The following is an 18600-nucleotide window of genomic DNA, read 5'->3' on the forward strand; positions in this document are numbered from 1 at the left end:
CCGGGAGCGAGCGGGAGGCGGGAGCTAAGCCACCCCCCCACGGCCCCCTGCCCGCCGCCAGCTCCGCCGCCTCACCGGCCGGGAGGCGGGCACGCCGGCCCTCCTGCCTCAGCTTCCCCCGCAGCACCCCTCCGCCTTCCCGCAGGGAAAGGCTCACCGGGTCGGTGCCACAGGAGAGGCGCGAGGACGGTTTGCCGCACGCTCCGTTTCGGCACGGGCTCCGCTCAGCCCGAGGCGCGGATTCATCCCCGGGTGTGCACGGCCCCGCCGAAGCCTCACTGTGAACACTTACCGCTTCTCCGGGGAGGGGCCGAAGGCGGTTTCACGCCTGTGCCGAGCGCGTACATCCACGTCCAGCGCCCGTCGCTACCAGCCAGGGAGGCGGCTGCCCCCAGGAAGAAGCATCATCGACGGTTGAGTTCGCTCTCCCCGCTCGCGCTTGGGGTTTGGGCCACGCCAGGCACGTGTGCTCGACGGCCGAAGGGCAGCGCAGCCAACGCCAGGTTCGACTGAGGATCGCCACCCCTTCGGAGGAGAAAGACATGTTTTTATTGAACTGAAAACAAGCGCTAGACAGTAGTGAAACGTCAGACAAAAAATCCGTCGAGTATAAAAGAAACTGGTTTAGTCTACATTAATAACCTCACAATACGCAAACGTCAAACGCTTCCATGCTACAACCACCAAAACAGCTCCGTGGTTCTCGCTGTGACAGCGCAGCGAGAGGATTCGATATCCCCGACCGAGGGCCTGGCTGCGGGGGAACCGGGGCGGCCCGTCCCACCGGGAGCAAGCGCCGGGGCACCACCTCCAAACGCCCGCGACAGGCGCGCTCGCGGGCGCTCCTCTCCAGCTACGAAAATCCCCGTAAACTATGGAAGCGCGGGTTGCACACGTCAGTCCTGACGGCACCCTCTTCGTCGTCGGTCAGCGTGACGCAGCAGCACAGCCACCCTACAGCTCGGTTAAGCCCAAATGCTATGTTTATTGAGGACTTCTAATATCGTGATACCTTGGTTCAGTAATTTGCAAAATACCTAAATATCGTTAAATATATTTTTTAAAAACCCCTAACCAGACCGTGGACTAAACAAGATGAACGTTAAACTAAAAAGTTAGAAGGGACACCGTTTACATTAACACTTTCTTTAAAAAATATAATTGCTTTTTCTTTTCCTTTTTTTTTTTTTTCCTAAGTCAATTAGCCACAGTGGTGAGACGTGCTCTCTTTTTCAGCTGTTACAGTGCAGCGTGCGGAGTTTTACTTCCCAGATCACACCAGCCCCGCTGTAACCGAACTGAAAGGGACAACTTGCACCCGCGTGCCGGACGGTGCCGTCTCCCCGTCACGTGGAAAAGAGTTGTGTCACCACTGTGCGATAGGGCGGCCGAAAACCAGGAGTCTCTTGGTCAACGCCAGTACGCGGTTGGAAAGCCTTCCATGTTCTAATAGAAAAGTCCATAGGAAGCTGCGAACAGGATCAGTCCGGAGGAGTAAAACTCTTTATGTCCGTCCAAGTTATCAGTCAATGTACTGCGATAGCCAACGGAAACCTTCGCCATAGCCTTGCCTCTTCAGCACGCTGCACATGAACACCTCCATGGGGCGCGCGTTCAGGTCTTTCAGTGGCACGTTTCCCTGGGGAAATCCAAAGGGAAGTCAGAGTCGCACCCCTGCCGCCCTCAGGGAAGCAGCAACAGAGTCACCGCCGTCTAGGGAAACATCTAAACGTCTAGGGAAACCCCTCCTGGCCCAGGGAATCTCCCCTCTCTGCTGCACGCCGGCCCCTTCGCCAGAGGGACATGCCCACAGGACTTGGGAGAACGGGCGTTAGGAACGCCGGAGCAAACCATTTTCCAGGCATGGTCTGATGCGCCGGCGGTACTCGGCAGTGCGATGCAAGAAGCAATCGCCGCTGCCTGGGTAAGCTGGCGCCAAGAGTAGTCTTGCAGTGTTTCACTACCGTCACCCAGCATTTCCAATCAATTCTCTCTAACCGTACTGTTTTTAAACGCTGAGAAAACGGTTAGATGAGTAACTGGACAGAAATGCAGAGCAACGACACCAGAAGAGCCAGACAACGTGTTAAAATAGCAGCTCAACACCTAATTCCCCAATTCTTGTAGAGGTACCATGTTTTGCACAATTCTGGCAGTCTCAAAACATGCCCGAAGGCGTTGTTGTTACTATTATTATTAAAGATTCAGCTTGGGCAATATTGTGAACAAATGCACAGTAACACCTCAGTTAGCTTCCAGACAGAGCCTCATTCTCCAAGGAGAAGCCCTCCCTGGCATGCGGATGATCCAAGATTTAGATGCCTCCCTACCTTTCCTGTGGTCTGTCCGTAGAGCCCAAAGATCTCCCGCAGTTTCTCCTCACTGATGGCCTCCGGTCTGTCGATTTTGTTACCCAAGATAAGGATTGGCACGTTGGATATTGTTTCGTCTGTCATTAGCGCCTGTGTGCAAGACGGAGCGGTTAAGCAGAGGTAGAAAAAACAGTTGTAATTTGAAGAAAAACTTTTTGTTTCAGCTCTGTGACCAACAAGGGCTATTTTTTGGTGCTACAGTGCACTCGTGGAAGAGAGTCTCTCCAGAAAGGTTTCTCCGAAGAAGCTCCTTTCAAAACCCACGGGCCGTTTCAAAACTTCTTCAAAGGATACTCAAGAGCCTACAGCCGACCCACCGTAAGGGCATCCAGGCTTCTCCAGCTCTGGGGGAGTATACTTATAAATCCATACCGATCCGGCCTCTGCATAAAATAACGTGCAAATTCCTGTAAGCACACGCTTTGGACACCGCATCGCTGGTGTAAAAGGTGCACTGGAAGTGCAAATCCAAAGCACGAGACTCTCAAAATGCGCTGTGCACGAGTTCCAGCCCAAAAACGCATCGCTAGTGTAAAAGGTGCACTGGAAGTGCAAATCCAAAGCACGAGACTCTCAAAATACGCTGTGCACGAGTTCCAGCCCAAAAAAGCAGAGTATTGTTTATAATTTAGCTATTCAGAGGCCTTGGGGAAGGAGAGGAAAAAAAAGTATATTTACATTAAGCTCAACTTTGGATTCCATAAGACGCGAGTGATCTGCGCAGTCCACCAGGAAGACGATCCCGTTGATGGCTGGCAGGTAGTTCTTCCAGACCCGGCGAGCTGGAACACAGAAGCGACAAAAACCGCCCCGTGAAACCGCTACCTGAAGCTACGGGGAAACTACACCCAAAAGCGGGAGCCACCCTCTTGATTTCCTCAAGGCAGCATCAGACCTTCTGGTGAAGTAAGCCTCGGCAACCAAGGCTGCCCTTTTAGCCAGGGTGTCCTTCTTCCAATATTTAAAAAAGAAAAAAAAGAAAAGGCAGAAAACCTTTTCTTAGAACTTCTAGAAAGTCTAACACTAAGAATTCAGCAATTATTCAAAAGAATAAGCCTACGACATTCAAGTTTTCCACGGCTAAAAGTATTGCAGGCAGCAGAGCATGAACTGGCAGCGTTTTTTTCCAAACTGCCAGAACTAAGCAGAAGTACTGAACCACTGAAACAACTAGAGCCGGGAAGTTATTTCCACAGATTGCTCCAGAAATAATTTCAGGCAACAAATAATTAGGTACTGCCAATTGCTGTCACTTTTTGGTAGATTTTTCTTAAGGTTGACCTCATTTGCTGTCTCCCACTCGGCAACTTCACTTTTACCTTGCTCGTGTCCGCCCAGATCAAAAGTCGTAAAGGTCATTCCAGCAATCGTCAGCTCCTCTGATGCTGAAAAGTAAAAATATGGGCTGTGTTTCAGGAAAAGAAAGCAGCTGTCACGGCCAGAATTTCTTGGGGACTCATGTTAACATCACACACACTCCTCGCAGAAGACAGCCTGTAGAATTAAGGAATTCCCTGCATTTCCTGTAGAACGCAGTCACTGAAACGGAGCTGTTTCACAAAATGACGAGCTGGAGAAAATAATTTCTCCTACCTCCCCGCTTCGGCACGTGCTTATTGATCTGCAATTATTACACTTTTCATTAGAAACCCACTCCCTCCCCGAGAGAGGCATGTCTTATTAATCGAAGCACGCCAGTTCTCGGGCTCTCCATTTTATATTTGAGAGGAAAACGCGCTTCAGCTCAGGCAACCAACGTGCAGCTGCAACCTCAGATGCAGGTTTAAGAGTCTTAAATTTTTGTCGCCCCAAGGCAGCGCTATCACCCAGGCATCTTTCAACACCGCTTCTCCAAAATTATAGCGGAAAAACCTCACCAGGAGGCAGGGGGGGCTGAGTCGCTGGCAGACTTACTGGGATGTAGCGTCGGGACATGCTGACCCAGCCTGTCGTCTTTGAGCATGTGCAGCAGAGTGGTTTTGCCTGCGTTATCCAAGCCCAAGAACACAAGTTTTCCAGACTTCTTGTACAAACCTGGAAGGAAAACAAACAAGCAAGAAAAACTCCAGCAGGCTTATCTCGGCAGGCGAGCAGAAACGCTGCGACGCTGGCTGCTGTTTATGTAGGAAACCCTCTCCCAGAGCTATGCTGCCACCTGTGCATTTACAGTAGTGCCCGCACGGTCACAGAACAGCGGGGAAAAAACAGTACAGCTTGAACTGGCTTTTACCAAGGCAGCGCAAGGTAACGTCTACAACAACGGACGTTTTCTAAGCTCCTATTTCTATAGTAACGTATTCTTTTCTCAGATACATCCTAGCAGAAGAGCGTGGAGCGAAGTATTACTTATGTGCAATGGGTTATGGATCAATCTGCCTCCCCAAAGGGGTATTTAAATGTGAAAACGGAATAAACCCATAAAAGATAGCAGCGAGTTGTTGAAGAAAAAGCGCAACGCATGAAACAACACATCATTTTCTTTAGATAAACTGATTTTTTTCCACTTTCCTTAGCTTTCCAACAGGACTTCTCCACATCCCTCCCTACCCCTCGCGAGGCCCTCCGGACAGAGAACACCCCGTCCTCCAGCAACACCTCCGCTGGAATACACGACTCTGGCAGGAGGAGCTTCGCCATCGCCCACGCCTCAGTAAAGGGCTGCTCGAGCGGCGGCGAGGCAGCCAGCCGAGCTGCGCAGGTCACCCTAGATGGGGTGACGTTTTGGCCAGCGCCTCCGCAAAGAGCCTTCAACCCGGATCGCGCTGGGGGCGTTAGTCAGCGGCCAGCAGCTCCCCCAGGCACGCCATGGTGCTGTAGGAAGTGATCATTTGAGGAGAAGCAAGCCAGCTGGCTGCAGCAGCGAGAAATCAGGGTGAGTGCTGGCAGAGCTCGTGAGCTCGGATACCAGGAGGAGGAGGACGGGGTTCCCTCCCTGGCTAGGTAGCACATCTGCCCAGGGCAGGGCGCTGGGCTAAACGGGCCCTTGGCATCAGCCCAGCTGCTCCTGCGCTTCTAAACAGCAAAAGAAAGATTGAGTGGGAGCCAAACACCTCCAAAACATTCTCAAAGTTTCTCCCCCCTAGCGTAAAAAACCCTTTATTGATTTGCAGCTTTCTTGCCAGACTCTACGCTAGTCAGAGCTATTGCATGCTCCAAAAGAGACGCGCTTTAATTGCTAACTTTTAAGCCATCTCGGCAACTGGCACAAGCCAAACTGACCTAAGGGCAGCTGCCGCAGCCCGAGCGGAGCTGTTCAAGAGCTAACGTTACGCCGCATTACCTAGAAACTGCAGCACGCTGCTGAAGCCGTTGTAGATCCATTCGAAAATGAAAGACATCGCTGAAGATTAATCGCCTGCGGGGACAAAGCCGAAACCAGAGCTACAAGCCTCAGCCCCTGACGGAAGCCGGCTGCATGCCCCCCGCCCCCGCGGGATGCTGCCACTCCGGGGCAGGTCCCGCTCCCCGCCCTCCCGGCCGGCACACCGAGCGCAGGCAGGCAGGAGGAGAGGCCTTTGGCCGGGAGGTGACTAATCCCCCCCGGGCGAGCTCCCCGGGCCGCCGGCAGAGGAGGCGCCGGCCGCCGGACCACCCGGCGCAGCGACGCCCCGCCGTCACCTCAGCGGCGCGCTCCCCGCTCCCGGGGCCGCGGCGGGGGGCGGTGAGGGGGGACGGGGGGGACGAGGGGAGGCGGCCCCGGCGGCGGCCTCAAGGGCGGGCGGCGCGGCCTAGCCCCCGCCCCGCCCCCACCCTGCCTGCGTGTCACCCCCCGCCGCCGCCCCGCCCGGCCCCCGCCGCCCCGCTCGCCCCCAGCTGCCCCCGGGGCCCGGCCGGCCCCCTCCGCCGCTCACCCCCGGCTGCCCCCGGGCCGCCGCGCCACCGATTCCCCTCCTCGGCAGCCGCCAGCTCCCCGCCGGAAATACGTCCCTCCGCGCGCCCCGCCCACTTCCGGCCCGGCGGCTTCGCCGCGCTGGCTCCCCACGTCGGCCGTGCGTCTGACGCCAGGCCCGCGCGCCGCGGGTCCGAGGCCGCCCCCCAGCGGAGCCACCACCCCGCTCCGGGAGGACCCGGGTTCGAGGCCGCCCCCGGGCCGTCCGCTCGCCCCGAGTCCCCTCTTCGAGGGACGTGATACTGCGCCACCCGGTAAATCCTCCCCCAAACCAACCCTGCGCCCTCACAACCCCCAGCACAGACCCGTCTAAGGGCCGCTGTTCTCCCCTTGGCTGCAGGGCTCCATCGCGGGGGGGAAAGGAGGAGGAGCCCCGCCGAGTCCCGTTTCAGTAGTTTTTATTTATAGCATCCATACACGTACCAGGCGAGCGATCTTCTGTCGCGATTTACAAAGTACACTGTACGACCACGCACAAGCAGGGTGTTTTGATTTTATAAATTACGTCTTCTAGCCTCCACCAGACCTCGATGCAGCAGACACGTCACGGCTAGGTATGCAATTCTAATGGGCAAAGTTGCAGGTAAGGTCTTCCCGTTGACACTGAAGCTAATTTTCTGGTCTATTCCTGCATGTGGCGACTCCTCAGGGGGAAGGACACGGCTCTTTCACCACCCATCCTCAGGCCTTAGTTCTTCTGGTAGTAGAACCACTTGTCAACTGTGCGGGGCAGAAAAAAGCAGCATGGGTTAGTCTTCTGGTAGCCACCCACTTATTAGTCACAGGGCACTGCCCGCGGCACCTCCAGCGCAGGGGGTTTCCTCCCTCTACTGTCAACCCCACCGCCACGCGCCCAGCGGGTTTTTGTGTAGCCCTCTTTACGTGTATTTGTTTTCCTTAAGTCACCCTCACTTAGTCTACGCATGACTCGGTTCAGGCGAGGACAGCAAGCCGGAGCCAGCTCGGCTGGCTCAGGGAGCTGAAGTCATTTCACCTCCAGCTCCCGCGCCCGCACGGAAGCCATCAATTTCTTTGCAGGGTTATTATCCATGAAGAGATCGGAAACGACACAGCCTAGCTCCTCTTTCTGCCACAGAGCTGCGGGTTCTCAACGCTGCCATTAGCTCGCACTCGCCCTCGGGGTCTCGTCCCTGCTACAGCAACGTCCAGACTGGGCGTGCAAGGTGCCCACAGCTAGAGCCGTACCTAGCTATCAGTTAAGCCCCTCATTTTCCTACTGATAATTCCTTGAGGAAGCCTCCGCTCCGCATCGGAACATAAATGTGGGTTGTGAGACTTACCTTCGGCTGGGATCGGGTTGGCAGCTTTACACGGTGGTGCCTGAAACAAGAAGTGTGTAAGCAGACAGCAACTGCTGGCAGAGGTTGACCTTACGCCTGAAGCTCACTAGACATCGGCACAGTTTAGGATCTAAGCAGTGTAAATTGGTCTGCGGCAGCCAGGGCTGGTCAGCTGTGAGGGAATAAATGAGCTCACGTGCGGCCTGAGTCCTGTCATCCCCACAGCCTCCTCATTCCATACGTGTCCCACATGCCGGAGGTGCTTTGCTCTAAGCACAGGCTGCAGTGCCATCTGCTTCCCACCACAAGCACTCACTGCTCCAGCCTCTATACAGTTGCGGGCAGCTTGCTTTTTTTTCTTTTTTTAAAATCTACAATGCGATGGGGGAATAGAAGTATAAAGGACTCTCGAAAAACTTCTCTGAAGAGCTTTCACCTGATGTTTAGCAATCAAAGACAGACAAGGGTCCCTAGCTGGCGAGACATCCTCCACGAGGATTACACTTTCAAAAACTTGTAAAATAATTGGGATACTACCAGAGGATACAAGCCCTTTTCAAACCAACGACGATAACAGAAGGCTATGGAGAGACTCCGGTTTCCAGTCACATTTCCATACACTGAGGCAACATTTGCATTTTGATTTTCCTGTCCCATTCCTCTAACCCCTTTCCAGTTGCCAACAACAGCACTTCACAAGCCTAGGGAGACTAAATCCTGAAACTGTAGGGCTACTACACTGGGAATGCCAAGCTTCTCACTGCAAAGGGTGCCAGGCTCTCAGAAATCAGACTTTCTCTTCTCAAGGGGTGACCTGCGCTGTGAAGCTCTTGGAAGGCCAAGTATTTAAACCCTCTCTGAACAGCTGACAGCCAAGTTACGTTCAGAGGTTTAGCTCTTCACGCAAACTCTGTTTTGGATTCCATCTCCCAGATGACTAAGGGCAAGGAGAAGCCTCTGGAGCAACGTCTGGCTTGCTCCGCATCCATCCTATTTAACCAGAAACAGGTGCTGCGTTCAGTCATCCAAAAAAAATTCCGAGCACACAATGCGCTATTTACACAGCGAGGACAGTTTACGGTGCCACACAAATCGTATCGTTTTGCCCGACACCGATGTCAGGGGTTGGACGCTCAAAATTTGTACTTACTGCATCCACAGTAGCTTTTGCACACTCTTGACTACAGCAGAAAGGGCTGTCAGACACCGTCAGGTTTGTGCTAGAAGAGAAAGGTCGCTTGTGAGAACGCGAAAGCCAAGTCTCTCCCCCAAGAGTATTAAAGAATGGAACATTAAAAATCATTGTTATAGCTGCCAAGTTGAAGGGGAAGGCCTGCAGAGACAGCCAGCAGCTATCAGAAAGCATGGCACCGCTCAGGAAAGGAAGTTCCAGGGTTATTTGCTTAGGGGAAAGGAACACAGGCAGTACCACAAGTATTAACCTACCAGTTGATCTCCCCTCCGTCAGTTTTCTTTGCTATTAAAGCTTTCCAGTGTTCATGAGTGCTTTTGATGACGTTCACCGCAAAATCCTGAAGTTGAAGATGAGAACAAACATCACGTTATGTGTAAGCACCAGGCCATTTTCTCCCGACTATCGGTTACGTGGAATGAGAGGCCAGTATTTATAGGCTGATTTTAGATAGTTTGTGACTCTGGAAGGGACTCAAAGAGACCTCTTCCATTACTACGCCTTTCAGGAACAACAGCAACCTCCCAGCGCCCAGCAGCTGAACAAGGGGGATTTTATAATACCAATTGTTTTACTTTCGAGATGGGAGGATACGCCAAGGTCATCTAGCGAGCCCGAAGCCAAAAGAAACTGAACACAGATATTCTAGTCTTGGGCCAGCGCTATATTATAAAAGCGCCTCCACCCCGCTGTTCCTCCCACTCAGTTTGTCTTCGGCAGCTCGTTGATTGTGACCTATCTGCAAGCTTTCTTCCACTCCAGGCAAATCATTCAACTGCTGTGTAGATCAACAGGAAGAGACACGCACCTAATCTAGCTTAGCAACTATTTAAAAATGAACCTGCTTCCAAGCATATCACAGCTTTTTTCCTTAAAAAAAAAAAAAGTAGTATATGCTCAAGCATTAACCTGTCAGCTGGAGAAGGAAGCACACACAATTCTTTGTTAGCATGAACACCAGCAATAAATATCCTGGTTTGATACCACACAGAGCCAAATAAAACACTGCAGGAAGACGTGTGAGATTCTTTGTCCCTGCTTTCAGCCTTGGCCTTGATTCTGGTTTCACCCATCCTGTGGGGCAGTGAGATGTCCCAGCCCACCCAACCTAGTGCCATGCTAGAGTCGAAGGGGACAAGCCCACTCCCACGTGACTTCCGTTTTTCCCCCCTTACCCCTTCCTTCCCTTCCCACACCAGGCTTTGCAGGCCCTCCCCTTCTCTGCACCCGCTCTGGAGCTCTGGGAGTTGAGTCACCTCACTAACCCACTCATGGCACAAGGACTGGCGGGAAGAAGGATGCGGAAGCAGGATCTCTCCCGTTCAGGCGCAGTTAAGTTATCTGACCCAACCCAGAGAAGAGGCAGAGGAATAACGCTGCCAAGGCAAAGCCTTACTCAAAGGGCGTGAGGGAACACTTTACGCCTGGAGGAAGAAGCATTTTTAACTCCCGAGTAGTCAACTTGCAACAGGCTGCAGTGGAACAAAGCCAGTGAGCAGGGCAGGCAAAGCCTGATGTCAAGCACCCTTTGCTCCAGAGCAGGAGCAAATAAACCTGGCGTTTTGCATCCCGGTTCTGACATGGAGGCTCCTAGCCCTGAAGTGATCCCACATGAACGTCACCTAGAAGAAAAACTGATAATATCCAACAGCAGCCAGGTGATAACCCTACGCTTTTTCTCCTAGCATTCGTGCAAGCACCGGGCTGGAAACAAGCAGAATGATAGGCTGGAAAAACAGCAGGAAGAATGAAGTCAGCTATCAGCAGCCCCATAGAAACCCATTCTCCCAGCGACTACTCATTTGTATCCCCATGCACCTTGAGCTCAGGTTTTGGACAGCGTGCCTTTGCACGCTCACAGCAATGAAGAAAGGCGATCCTACCTTGTCTTTAAATTCACCATTAAAAGCAAACTGGTTTTCTGGCTTTCCATCAGGTACTTTGTATCTTCTGAACCAGTCCACTGTAGCTTCTAAGTATCCAGGTTTCATCCTTCTGACATCATTGATATCTAGCCACAGAGAAAAAGGTTTGTTAGCCAGATCTAGAAGTTACTTAGCTACTACCCTGCTCTTCTGAGCTGCCCCTCTTTCAGGCCCTCCTCAAGTAGCCTTAGCAACGTTTCAGACAGGTTACAGTAAAGACACAGAGCAGATAGCTGCAGAGGAAAGTTAGTGTTTCATCTTCACAGCATATCCTGATTGCCCCCAGGAGCATGGACACATTTAAACAGCTTTGATTGGAGACTTACTGGACAACCCCTTTCCTTCCACTCAGAGGACGGGCTGTACAGCCACCCTCTTCTTTGAGATGCCAGGCCATGCAGCGGACTGAATTTGGGATAAACAGCAGTAAAATGTTTTGCTATAGGATTGATAACATCCTATTCTGCTGTCCTTCCAGTATCACATCTGATGAATAGTGTGGCATGGAAGGAGCAAGCCCATGCCCTGACTTGAAAGCTTCCTGCAGGCTCTCAAAGGAGAAAGGGAAGTATTAAGCCTGCTCTTCCCTCCTGTTACTTACCATTATAGTTGTCTGCTTCAGGGTCTTCAACATTGATAGCAATTATCTTCCAGTCTGTCTCTCCCTCATCAATCAGTGCCAGCGTGCCCAGCACCTTCACTTTGATGACTTCTCCTCGAGAGCAGACCTGCAAGGACAAAGACCTTGTTGTCTGTACTGCTGCATCCAAGGAATGCACAACAGGAGACTGTGCAAGCTGTGAGAGTTCGGCAAGCAGGCAGGTACCATGAAATTAGCTATTGCTTATCAGCGGTTCATAAGCCTTGGCTCGCAAGGCTCGCGCTGTAAGATCTCATCAACAATCTCCAGAGGCAGCAGAGGGAAACATCACATTATTAAGGTAGAGGAGGTAGGAACTGAATAATGTCTCTGGATAATTGACTTCGGAGATATTAATTACACACTTCAAAAGACAGTCACCCTTCAGAATGCATTACCTTGCTTCCAATTTCGCACACATCAATTGGATCGTTATCTCCACAGCAGCCAGTATTTTCATCTTTGTGACCTGGGTCTTCCCAAGTCTGAAAAAAAAAACAAAACAAAACAAAAAAAACCCCTAAACAAGCAAAAAACCCACACCTGAATAAGAACTCTCAGGTTTCAAGAGGAAGCAAAAAGCAGGTTTATTTCAGGCATGCAGTTGCCTTGAAGATACAGACGATGGCCCACTTCACATTTGCTTTCAGGTCTAGTGGTTGGCCTACTACTTCATTTGTGCCTGCAAACACAGTTTGAATCTAAGTGAAAAGGTCTTATCTTGCCAAGGGTAAGCTCTCCCTCCCACTGACAAACCTTTTTTCAACTATTTTCCAGACTTCCTCCTCCGTCCCACAGCTGCATAAAGGTGAAGTTCACATCTATAAAGAACACTCATCGATTTGGCTGCCTGCCTGTTCCTCTTCCTATTAATTTCTTAACAGAAGTTTCCTGAACTCCAGATAGCAGTCCAACAGAGATGGAAGAAAGACAGGGTGTATTGTTTCCTTTTAATTAAACAACTAAAGACACGCTGTTACGCTAGAGCAGTGACAAGAATGCGGCATCCCACACCCTGTGCTACCCAGTGTCCTAGTGCATCTCACCTAAAGCGATGACTAAGTCAAAAGACAGGACTCCAGAAGGCATTTGAGCTATGCCTCCAAAAATAATAGCTGCTTAAAACGCTTGTCTGATCAGGAGCGAAAGGACACTGTGCCCACTAGCATCATAAGGAGCATCTACCTCCAAGGCGGTTGAGATATAAAAAGAAGGAATGCTCTTCCCAAATCTGCATGCCAGGACACGACTAGTATAGTCAAGACCTTGTAACGCATCCAGAGCATTCAGGAAGATGTACCGAAACCTGGGCGGTGCTGAAGGACTCTTGACAATCGCTATGGCACTTCTCTACAAGGAAGTGTTAAGTTCGGTTCCTTGCCCTTGATGCATAAACATCTTTGATCCACTAACACATGACTGAGCAAAGGCTTCAAAAGCCTTAATTCTGTACAAAGAAACTGGCTCCAGAATCCATCCGAGTAGAAAAGAAAACAATTCAACTTTGAAACACCGTCTTAAGCCACTTTGAGAAAACACTCAACATGCATTGCTATCAAGACCAGACTTACAAAATTCAGTTTGTTCCCTGTGACCTGTCACTGACAATTTATTTCTCTAAAGGAAACTCAAATCTTAGAGAACATCAGAGGCCAACAGCTTTGCTCAAAGTTCCTCTTTGCCTAGCAGTCACCAGCCAGTTAAGAGCATGTGTCCAGGTGTCACCACCTGACAGTCCCCCCCTGCCAGCTGTTTCAGAGAAAGCGTGTCTGTGCAGCTGTGGATGTCTGCCTCACACAGCCTCTGGGACTTCTGAGTGCCTTTCTCAGATCCAGCACTGAGAACAGGGCATCTACTACCATCCAACAGGTCAATCCGTTAGTCTAGCTGTGTGTTTTAGACCCTGAAGAGTAAGAGGGGCAGAAACGGGAAAGATACAGTCTTCAAATCTATTCAGATTTTCATTGTTCACATCCAAAGTCTAAAACAATGAGCTAATTCACTGCAACAAGACTCTTCTGTAAAGATTCAGCCTAAGGGCCATACACCAAGATCCTGTACCATATTAGCTTACAACTTTAGCTCTTTATGCTTCACTGGGCAGGAACTGAGGGTACTGCATTGCCAGATGCCCAGTTCCTTGTGGAGTGACAGCTTTCTTCATCCAAAGACAAGGACCTGCCAGCTACTGTCCAACCAAACTGCCGAGTGGCCAGGGAGAGGAGCGACACAGCAGGGACCTCACTAGCAGCGGCTGCTCCCCACCAAATTAGCTACAAGCCTACTTCTTGAGATTTCTACTTAAAAGTACCCCTGCTTTCTTGACAGGTTCTCTTAATTAGCAAGATTACATACACAGCTGCAAATGCTGTGTTCCAGATGAGGCTCTCAGCTGACCTTTTGCTCATTAATACAGCGGTAGTCAGAGACACACACAGGCATCCTCCCTCCTCCCCACCAGAAAGGATGAGCCACCAGGACAAGTTACAGTACCTGTGGGATAGCACCGTAATTCCAGATGTAACCCTTATGGGGAAACACATTAGCTACGTAGCGCAGTTTTCCTTTCTTCACATCTTGCTTAATTGGGTTTAAGGGATCCTTTGTTGCAATCTGAAAGAAAAATTACATAATTCTCACTACTTTGCTCTCTAAGAAAACCTTTTTTGTTTTTTTTAAATGAAGCTGGCTGCTAACTGACCAGCCAAGAGACCAGGAGCTGACACTGAAGCCAACAGCAGATATTGGACAACTCCATTTCCTGTTGCATTGTCATCTCCTGGGATATAGTTTTCGGCAGACTTACAAACGTCAGAACCACATGGGGTTGAGAGCCATAAGATGCTGCTTTAATCAGAAGGCACAGAAGAATACTAAGTTATTCCAGCTTCTGCAAGTCTCAGCCTCCATACTAGACCTCTAGCATTAAGCAAGTATTTACACGAGAAGTTAGAAACCACTCTGATTCAGGAGGTGGAATCAAGGAGGAGAGAATCAGCAAAGCCAAAGATTAATAACTACTCAGCTCAAGCATTTAAGCTAGGAACTATAATATAGTTACCTCCATCTTAGCGTTTGTCCATCGAGGTACTTCCACAACCATGTTGAACACATTCTGAAGAAAGCGAAATATCAGTGAATGGGAAGGAATCTCAAGATCACACTTCAAACTAGGCAACAGGTAAGTAAGTATGAAAACCAGCCAGTTCACATGAAAACCGTAACTTTTTTTCTGTTTTTTCCAGGGCCAGTTTTGACACAGTTGATAGAAGTCCCCTAGCCCAGTCAGTCACATGTCATCACTCAAAGCTGAAACCCATGAAAGACCCCAGCAAAAGCCAGACTGAGGTTATCCACGCATTCTCCATCAGTTGGCACCTATGAACGTCTCCACCATGTTCCTAGGTTATGGACCAGCAGGTTTAAATGAATCGAAGACAGGGGCATACAAACTATCCTGGGCATAGCAAAGCGAGGTTTTAGACATATTTATTAAATACAAAGTGCTTAATACTACAGCAAGAGCCACCCTGGCAATTTAGAAGAGACGAGGCTTACAGGAGTAAGCCATCTATTTAGCCATGTGGGTACCCACGCACTATTCTGAACAACTGAGAACGTCACTCCCAAATATTCTAGTCTGTCTTGAAGCAGGGAGAGGTGCCCGAGCTTCCCCCCTCCAAGCTGACAGACCTTGTGAGCAGCACGGTGCAAGGATAAAGATGTGGGGGAGAAACACAGAACCACATCTTGCAGTATCTAGTTTACAGGCGACGCTTGAAAACACCTCCTGTTGACTCCAGCTGGGCTGAGAGGGCTCTTGAGAGTTCAATGCCAGAGTCTCCTCTTCAAGAAAACAAGCTTTTCCACGCTTGAACCTTAACACTTGCTGTTTGAAGAGATTATGGCTTTTAACAGAAAGTCAAACCTTGCTCCCTAGCATCGACAAGGTTTCTAATGCCCAGGTTAAGCAGTATTAGCATTGCAAAATCCCTCACACCTGTATTGCGCCATAATTAGATTGCTATCGTGCTGTTACATCATTGACTTTGCCCAGACCCTTCCCTAACAGAAGATTATTACATCCCCTTAATTGCAGGGGGTCACTGCTCATTTGCAATTTAAAAGTAAAAAGGTCTATACTATTTTTATTTATAAGTAACTCGAGGAAAGGAATGAGGCAATTGGAACTGGGTAGGGAGGATGTTTTGGCTTTGCAGGCAAGGAAAGACGACTTGGGGGTGCATCTTTGTTAGGCTCGCAGTTTCCCCACCATCCAGCTGACAGATCTGCCTTGGTCTAAGACACCCAGTGAGTAGCCCAAGGTCATTCCTTTGCAATGCCAAGACACACAGGTACAGATAAGGTCAGTACGTCTCAGCCCTAGACTGAAAAAACCACCCTGCAATCCTCTCAGTGTCTTAGAGGTCTAAGGATAAAGATCAAGGAGCCCAGACAGAGTAAGACAGCCTTCTGCTCCAGGCTGGGCTCCCTACCAAAGCTGGTAACGAACCCACTACGTAACAAGTAAAATCTCTGTGGAGAGGCACTCCAGCAACAGAAGGATGTCTAATGTGATCAGCACTATTGTGTAACTTCAGGGACTGTGACCTTCAGTGATACTTGCTTCTCTTAATGACTTGGCACAGCAATGCTGGCAAGCAGCACCAAGTGCCTGAAGGCACACCAGTAGTCCAGTTTCCCTTGTTAATCATTACCAGTCCGTGGAAACCTCCTCACCCCTGTACTCACTCCCCTGCTCTTTCCTCCCCTGTTCTGCGAGCGTCTGCAAAGCGTAGCATTATCTGGATTTTTCTTGACCAAGTTACCTTCCAGACACCTGCTTTTGAAAACTGCTTTCCCAGTCAGCCACAGAAACTGCTTCGCCCCTGTCCTTGATGATTACAATCTGTCTTTTCCCTTCTGAGCAGGCAAAGGCCACCTCAGACTTCCCAGAGCGTATTCTGACAACACCCATGCCCCAAAGCTAAATCAGCTACTTTTTAGAGGTTCATCTCTCAATCCTCCATACTCTTTTCCTTTCCCATAACCATTCTCTACCTCCAAATTACACCTCTCTATCACGAAGATTTAGAACAGTTCATCGACTACGTTTCTCAAGCTGCGCAGCTTTTTAGTATGTGTTAAAAGAAGAAACAAGCTGCAAAGCTTAGGAATACAGTCAGAGAGCCTGAGTTACCAGTGAAAAAAAGTATTCAGTGAAAACTGAGGCACAGCTGTTTTTGTTTCCTAGAGCTGGGGCATTTTAGACAGTGATTCAGAACAGCCTAATTTGACTAACCGCTGGAAAGATGTAAAAGCCCTGCATCACTGCATGTGGCAGCTTCCCCAGCTGCACTTTTGGTGAGGCAAGAGGTCCCCAGGAGCTGCTACAGCAAGAATTTAACATCCTCACCTCCTGCTCAGCAGCCAATTATACTACAGGCGTAAAATGGCCTTACAGCAGCCAAAACCCGAGCCTGAGATATCATGCAGCATGAGCATATACCTCTGTATGACTGGATGTAGGTATTTAGCTAAACGGAAAGCTGCTTCTTTTAACCCAGAACGCTTTCATGTGACCGCATGGGCAAGTTCAAGACAACCACTCGTATCTCAGACACAAATATGAGCATGAGATCATCCATTCTCTTCTACTGCGTTGCTCTACCCGAGGCCGAGACTACGCGAAAAGGGCACCCATTCTTTGCAAGATCTGGTGATGCTTCCATTAGGGTGCTCCTGCCGAGAAGCAGCATAAGGAACTGGGAGCATCCCTCAGGTATTCCAGGCCTGCAGGACCACGCTCCCTGAGAAGCACTGACAAAATACTCACCCACAGAGCCCAGAGCTCCAGCGGCTGCTCTTGTCACCGGCCTCAAGCCAACGAGGCCACACCAGCCACCTGGCTCGGAGGTCCTTTGCTCCCCCCAGGGCAGCCGGCCCCTCTCCCCTCTTACCTTGCCGGCATCCGCGTAGATGGGGATATCGTGGAAGGGGGAGATGTAGCGCCCGGCGGCGTCCTCTGCAAAGCAAGGGGGGGGGGAGTGAGGCCCGGCCTGAGGGGACACCCCGCCAGGCCCGGCCTGAGGGGAGGCCTCAGGTGAGGGGCGGGGAGAGGCGCACCTCAGGCCGCCGGGGCTTCCCCAGCGTCTCCAGAGGAGCTCGACCCCCCAACCCCAGACCGGGAGGATGAGGGGAAGAAGGAGGAGGAAGGCGATAGGCACTCACTGAAGAAGAGCCGGTACTCCAGGCTGTGAGGCGCGGCGCGCTCCTCCACGCTGTAACCGGCCATCGTGCCGCGCGTAGCCGGCCGGCTGCCGCACTGCGCAGGCGCGCCGCGACGCGCCACGCCCCCCCGGCCGACGGGTTGTGCACTGCGCAGGCGCTAAACTCACTCCGCCGGCCCCGCCCCGCGGCCGCGCATCTTCCCCCCCCCACCCGCCACGCCACGCTACGCGTGGCGTGGCGGGGGGGGGGGAAGATGCGCGGCCGCGGGGCGGGCAGCGCAGCACGGTGTTGGGTAGCCTGGCATGGGATGGCCCGGCGTGGTGTGGCCCAGCACGGCCACAGCAGCATGGCGTGGCTTGGCCCAGCATGGCCACAGCAGCATGGCGTGGCTTGGCCCAGCATGGCGTGGCCCACTATGGCCACAGCAGCATGGCGTGGCATGTCCCAGCACGGCGTGACATGGCCCAGCACGGCCGCAGCAGCATGGCATAGCCCAGCACGGCGTGGCCCAGCATGACTGCAGCAGCGTGGCGTGGCTTGGACCAGCATGGCGTGGCCCAGCATGGCCACAGCAGCATGGCGTGGCTTGGCCCAGCATGGCGTGGCCCAGCATGACTGCAGCAGCGTGGCGTGGCTTGGCCCAGCATGGTATGGCCCAGCATGGCCACAGCAGCATGGCGTGGTGTGGCCCACCATGGCGTGGCCCAGCATGGCCACAGCAGCATGGCGTGGCTTGGCCCAATGTGACGTGGCGTGGCCCAGCACGGCCACAGCAGTATGGCGTGGCTTGGCCCAGCATGGCGTGGCCCAGCATGACTGCAGCAGCATGGCGTGGCTTGGCCCAGCATGGTATGGCCCAGCATGGCCACAGCAGCATGGCGTGGTGTGGCCCAGCATGGCGTGGCCCAGCATGGCCACAGCAGCATGGCGTGGCTTGGCCCAGTGTGACGTGGCGTGGCCCAGCACGGCCACAGCAGCATGGCGTGGCTTGGCCCAGCATGACGTGGCCCAGCATGGCCACAGCAGCACGGCATGGCTTGGCCCAGCGTG

General features: G+C 51.8%; 2 protein-coding genes across 3 annotated transcripts; both read right to left on the reverse strand.

The window, feature by feature from the left end:
• Positions 1–587: 587 nt before the first annotated feature.
• On the reverse strand, positions 588–6272 carry SAR1A (secretion associated Ras related GTPase 1A). 2 transcript variants are annotated; one of them, XM_059821189.1, is made up of 7 exons: positions 6224–6272; positions 5653–5727; positions 4287–4406; positions 3692–3757; positions 3051–3154; positions 2331–2462; positions 588–1639 (listed from the first exon to the last, which is right to left on the reverse strand). In XM_059821189.1, exons 2-7 carry the CDS (start codon positions 5708–5710, stop codon positions 1523–1525), a joined length of 597 nt encoding a protein of 198 aa, XP_059677172.1. In that variant the 5' UTR covers positions 5711–5727; positions 6224–6272; the 3' UTR covers positions 588–1522. The 2 variants fall into 2 exon arrangements, with proteins under 2 accessions (XP_059677172.1, XP_059677173.1); XM_059821190.1 differs by lacking the exon at positions 6224–6272 and having other exon boundaries at positions 5653–5765.
• Positions 6273–6642: 370 nt separating this feature from the next.
• PPA1 (inorganic pyrophosphatase 1) lies at positions 6643–17624 on the reverse strand. Its single transcript, XM_059821201.1, has 11 exons — positions 17551–17624; positions 17280–17344; positions 14381–14434; positions 13813–13932; positions 11718–11804; positions 11281–11407; positions 10638–10765; positions 9009–9094; positions 8713–8782; positions 7563–7602; positions 6643–6981 (listed from the first exon to the last, which is right to left on the reverse strand). Exons 1-11 carry the CDS (start codon positions 17612–17614, stop codon positions 6950–6952), a joined length of 873 nt encoding a protein of 290 aa, XP_059677184.1. The 5' UTR covers positions 17615–17624; the 3' UTR covers positions 6643–6949.
• Positions 17625–18600: the final 976 nt, after the last annotated feature.

This window comes from Gavia stellata, chromosome 9 (genome assembly GCF_030936135.1).
Source record: "Gavia stellata isolate bGavSte3 chromosome 9, bGavSte3.hap2, whole genome shotgun sequence".
In the NCBI taxonomy this organism is placed as follows: Eukaryota; Metazoa; Chordata; class Aves; order Gaviiformes; family Gaviidae; genus Gavia; species Gavia stellata.

Bases quoted from the DNA above. Each gene is read 5' to 3' on its own strand.
- SAR1A (XM_059821189.1), bottom strand. From the start codon at position 5,710: ATGTCTTTCATTTTCGAATGGATCTACAACGGCTTCAGCAGCGTGCTG. The intron at 3,155-3,691 runs GTAAAAGTGAAG...TCTGTGTTCCAG, and splicing joins TCTGGGCGGACACGAGCAAG to CTCGCCGGGTCTGGAAGAAC. The intron at 1,640-2,330 runs GTAGGGAGGCAT...GGATTTCCCCAG, and splicing joins ACGGACAGACCACAGGAAAG to GGAAACGTGCCACTGAAAGA.
- PPA1 (XM_059821201.1), bottom strand. From the start codon at position 17,614: ATGGCCGGTTACAGCGTGGAGGAGCGCGCCGCGCCTCACAGCCTGGAG. The intron at 11,805-13,812 runs GTACTGTAACTT...TTTTTTTTTCAG, and splicing joins ATTACGGTGCTATCCCACAG to ACTTGGGAAGACCCAGGTCA. The intron at 11,408-11,717 runs GTAATGCATTCT...TTGTCCTTGCAG, and splicing joins TGTGCGAAATTGGAAGCAAG to GTCTGCTCTCGAGGAGAAGT.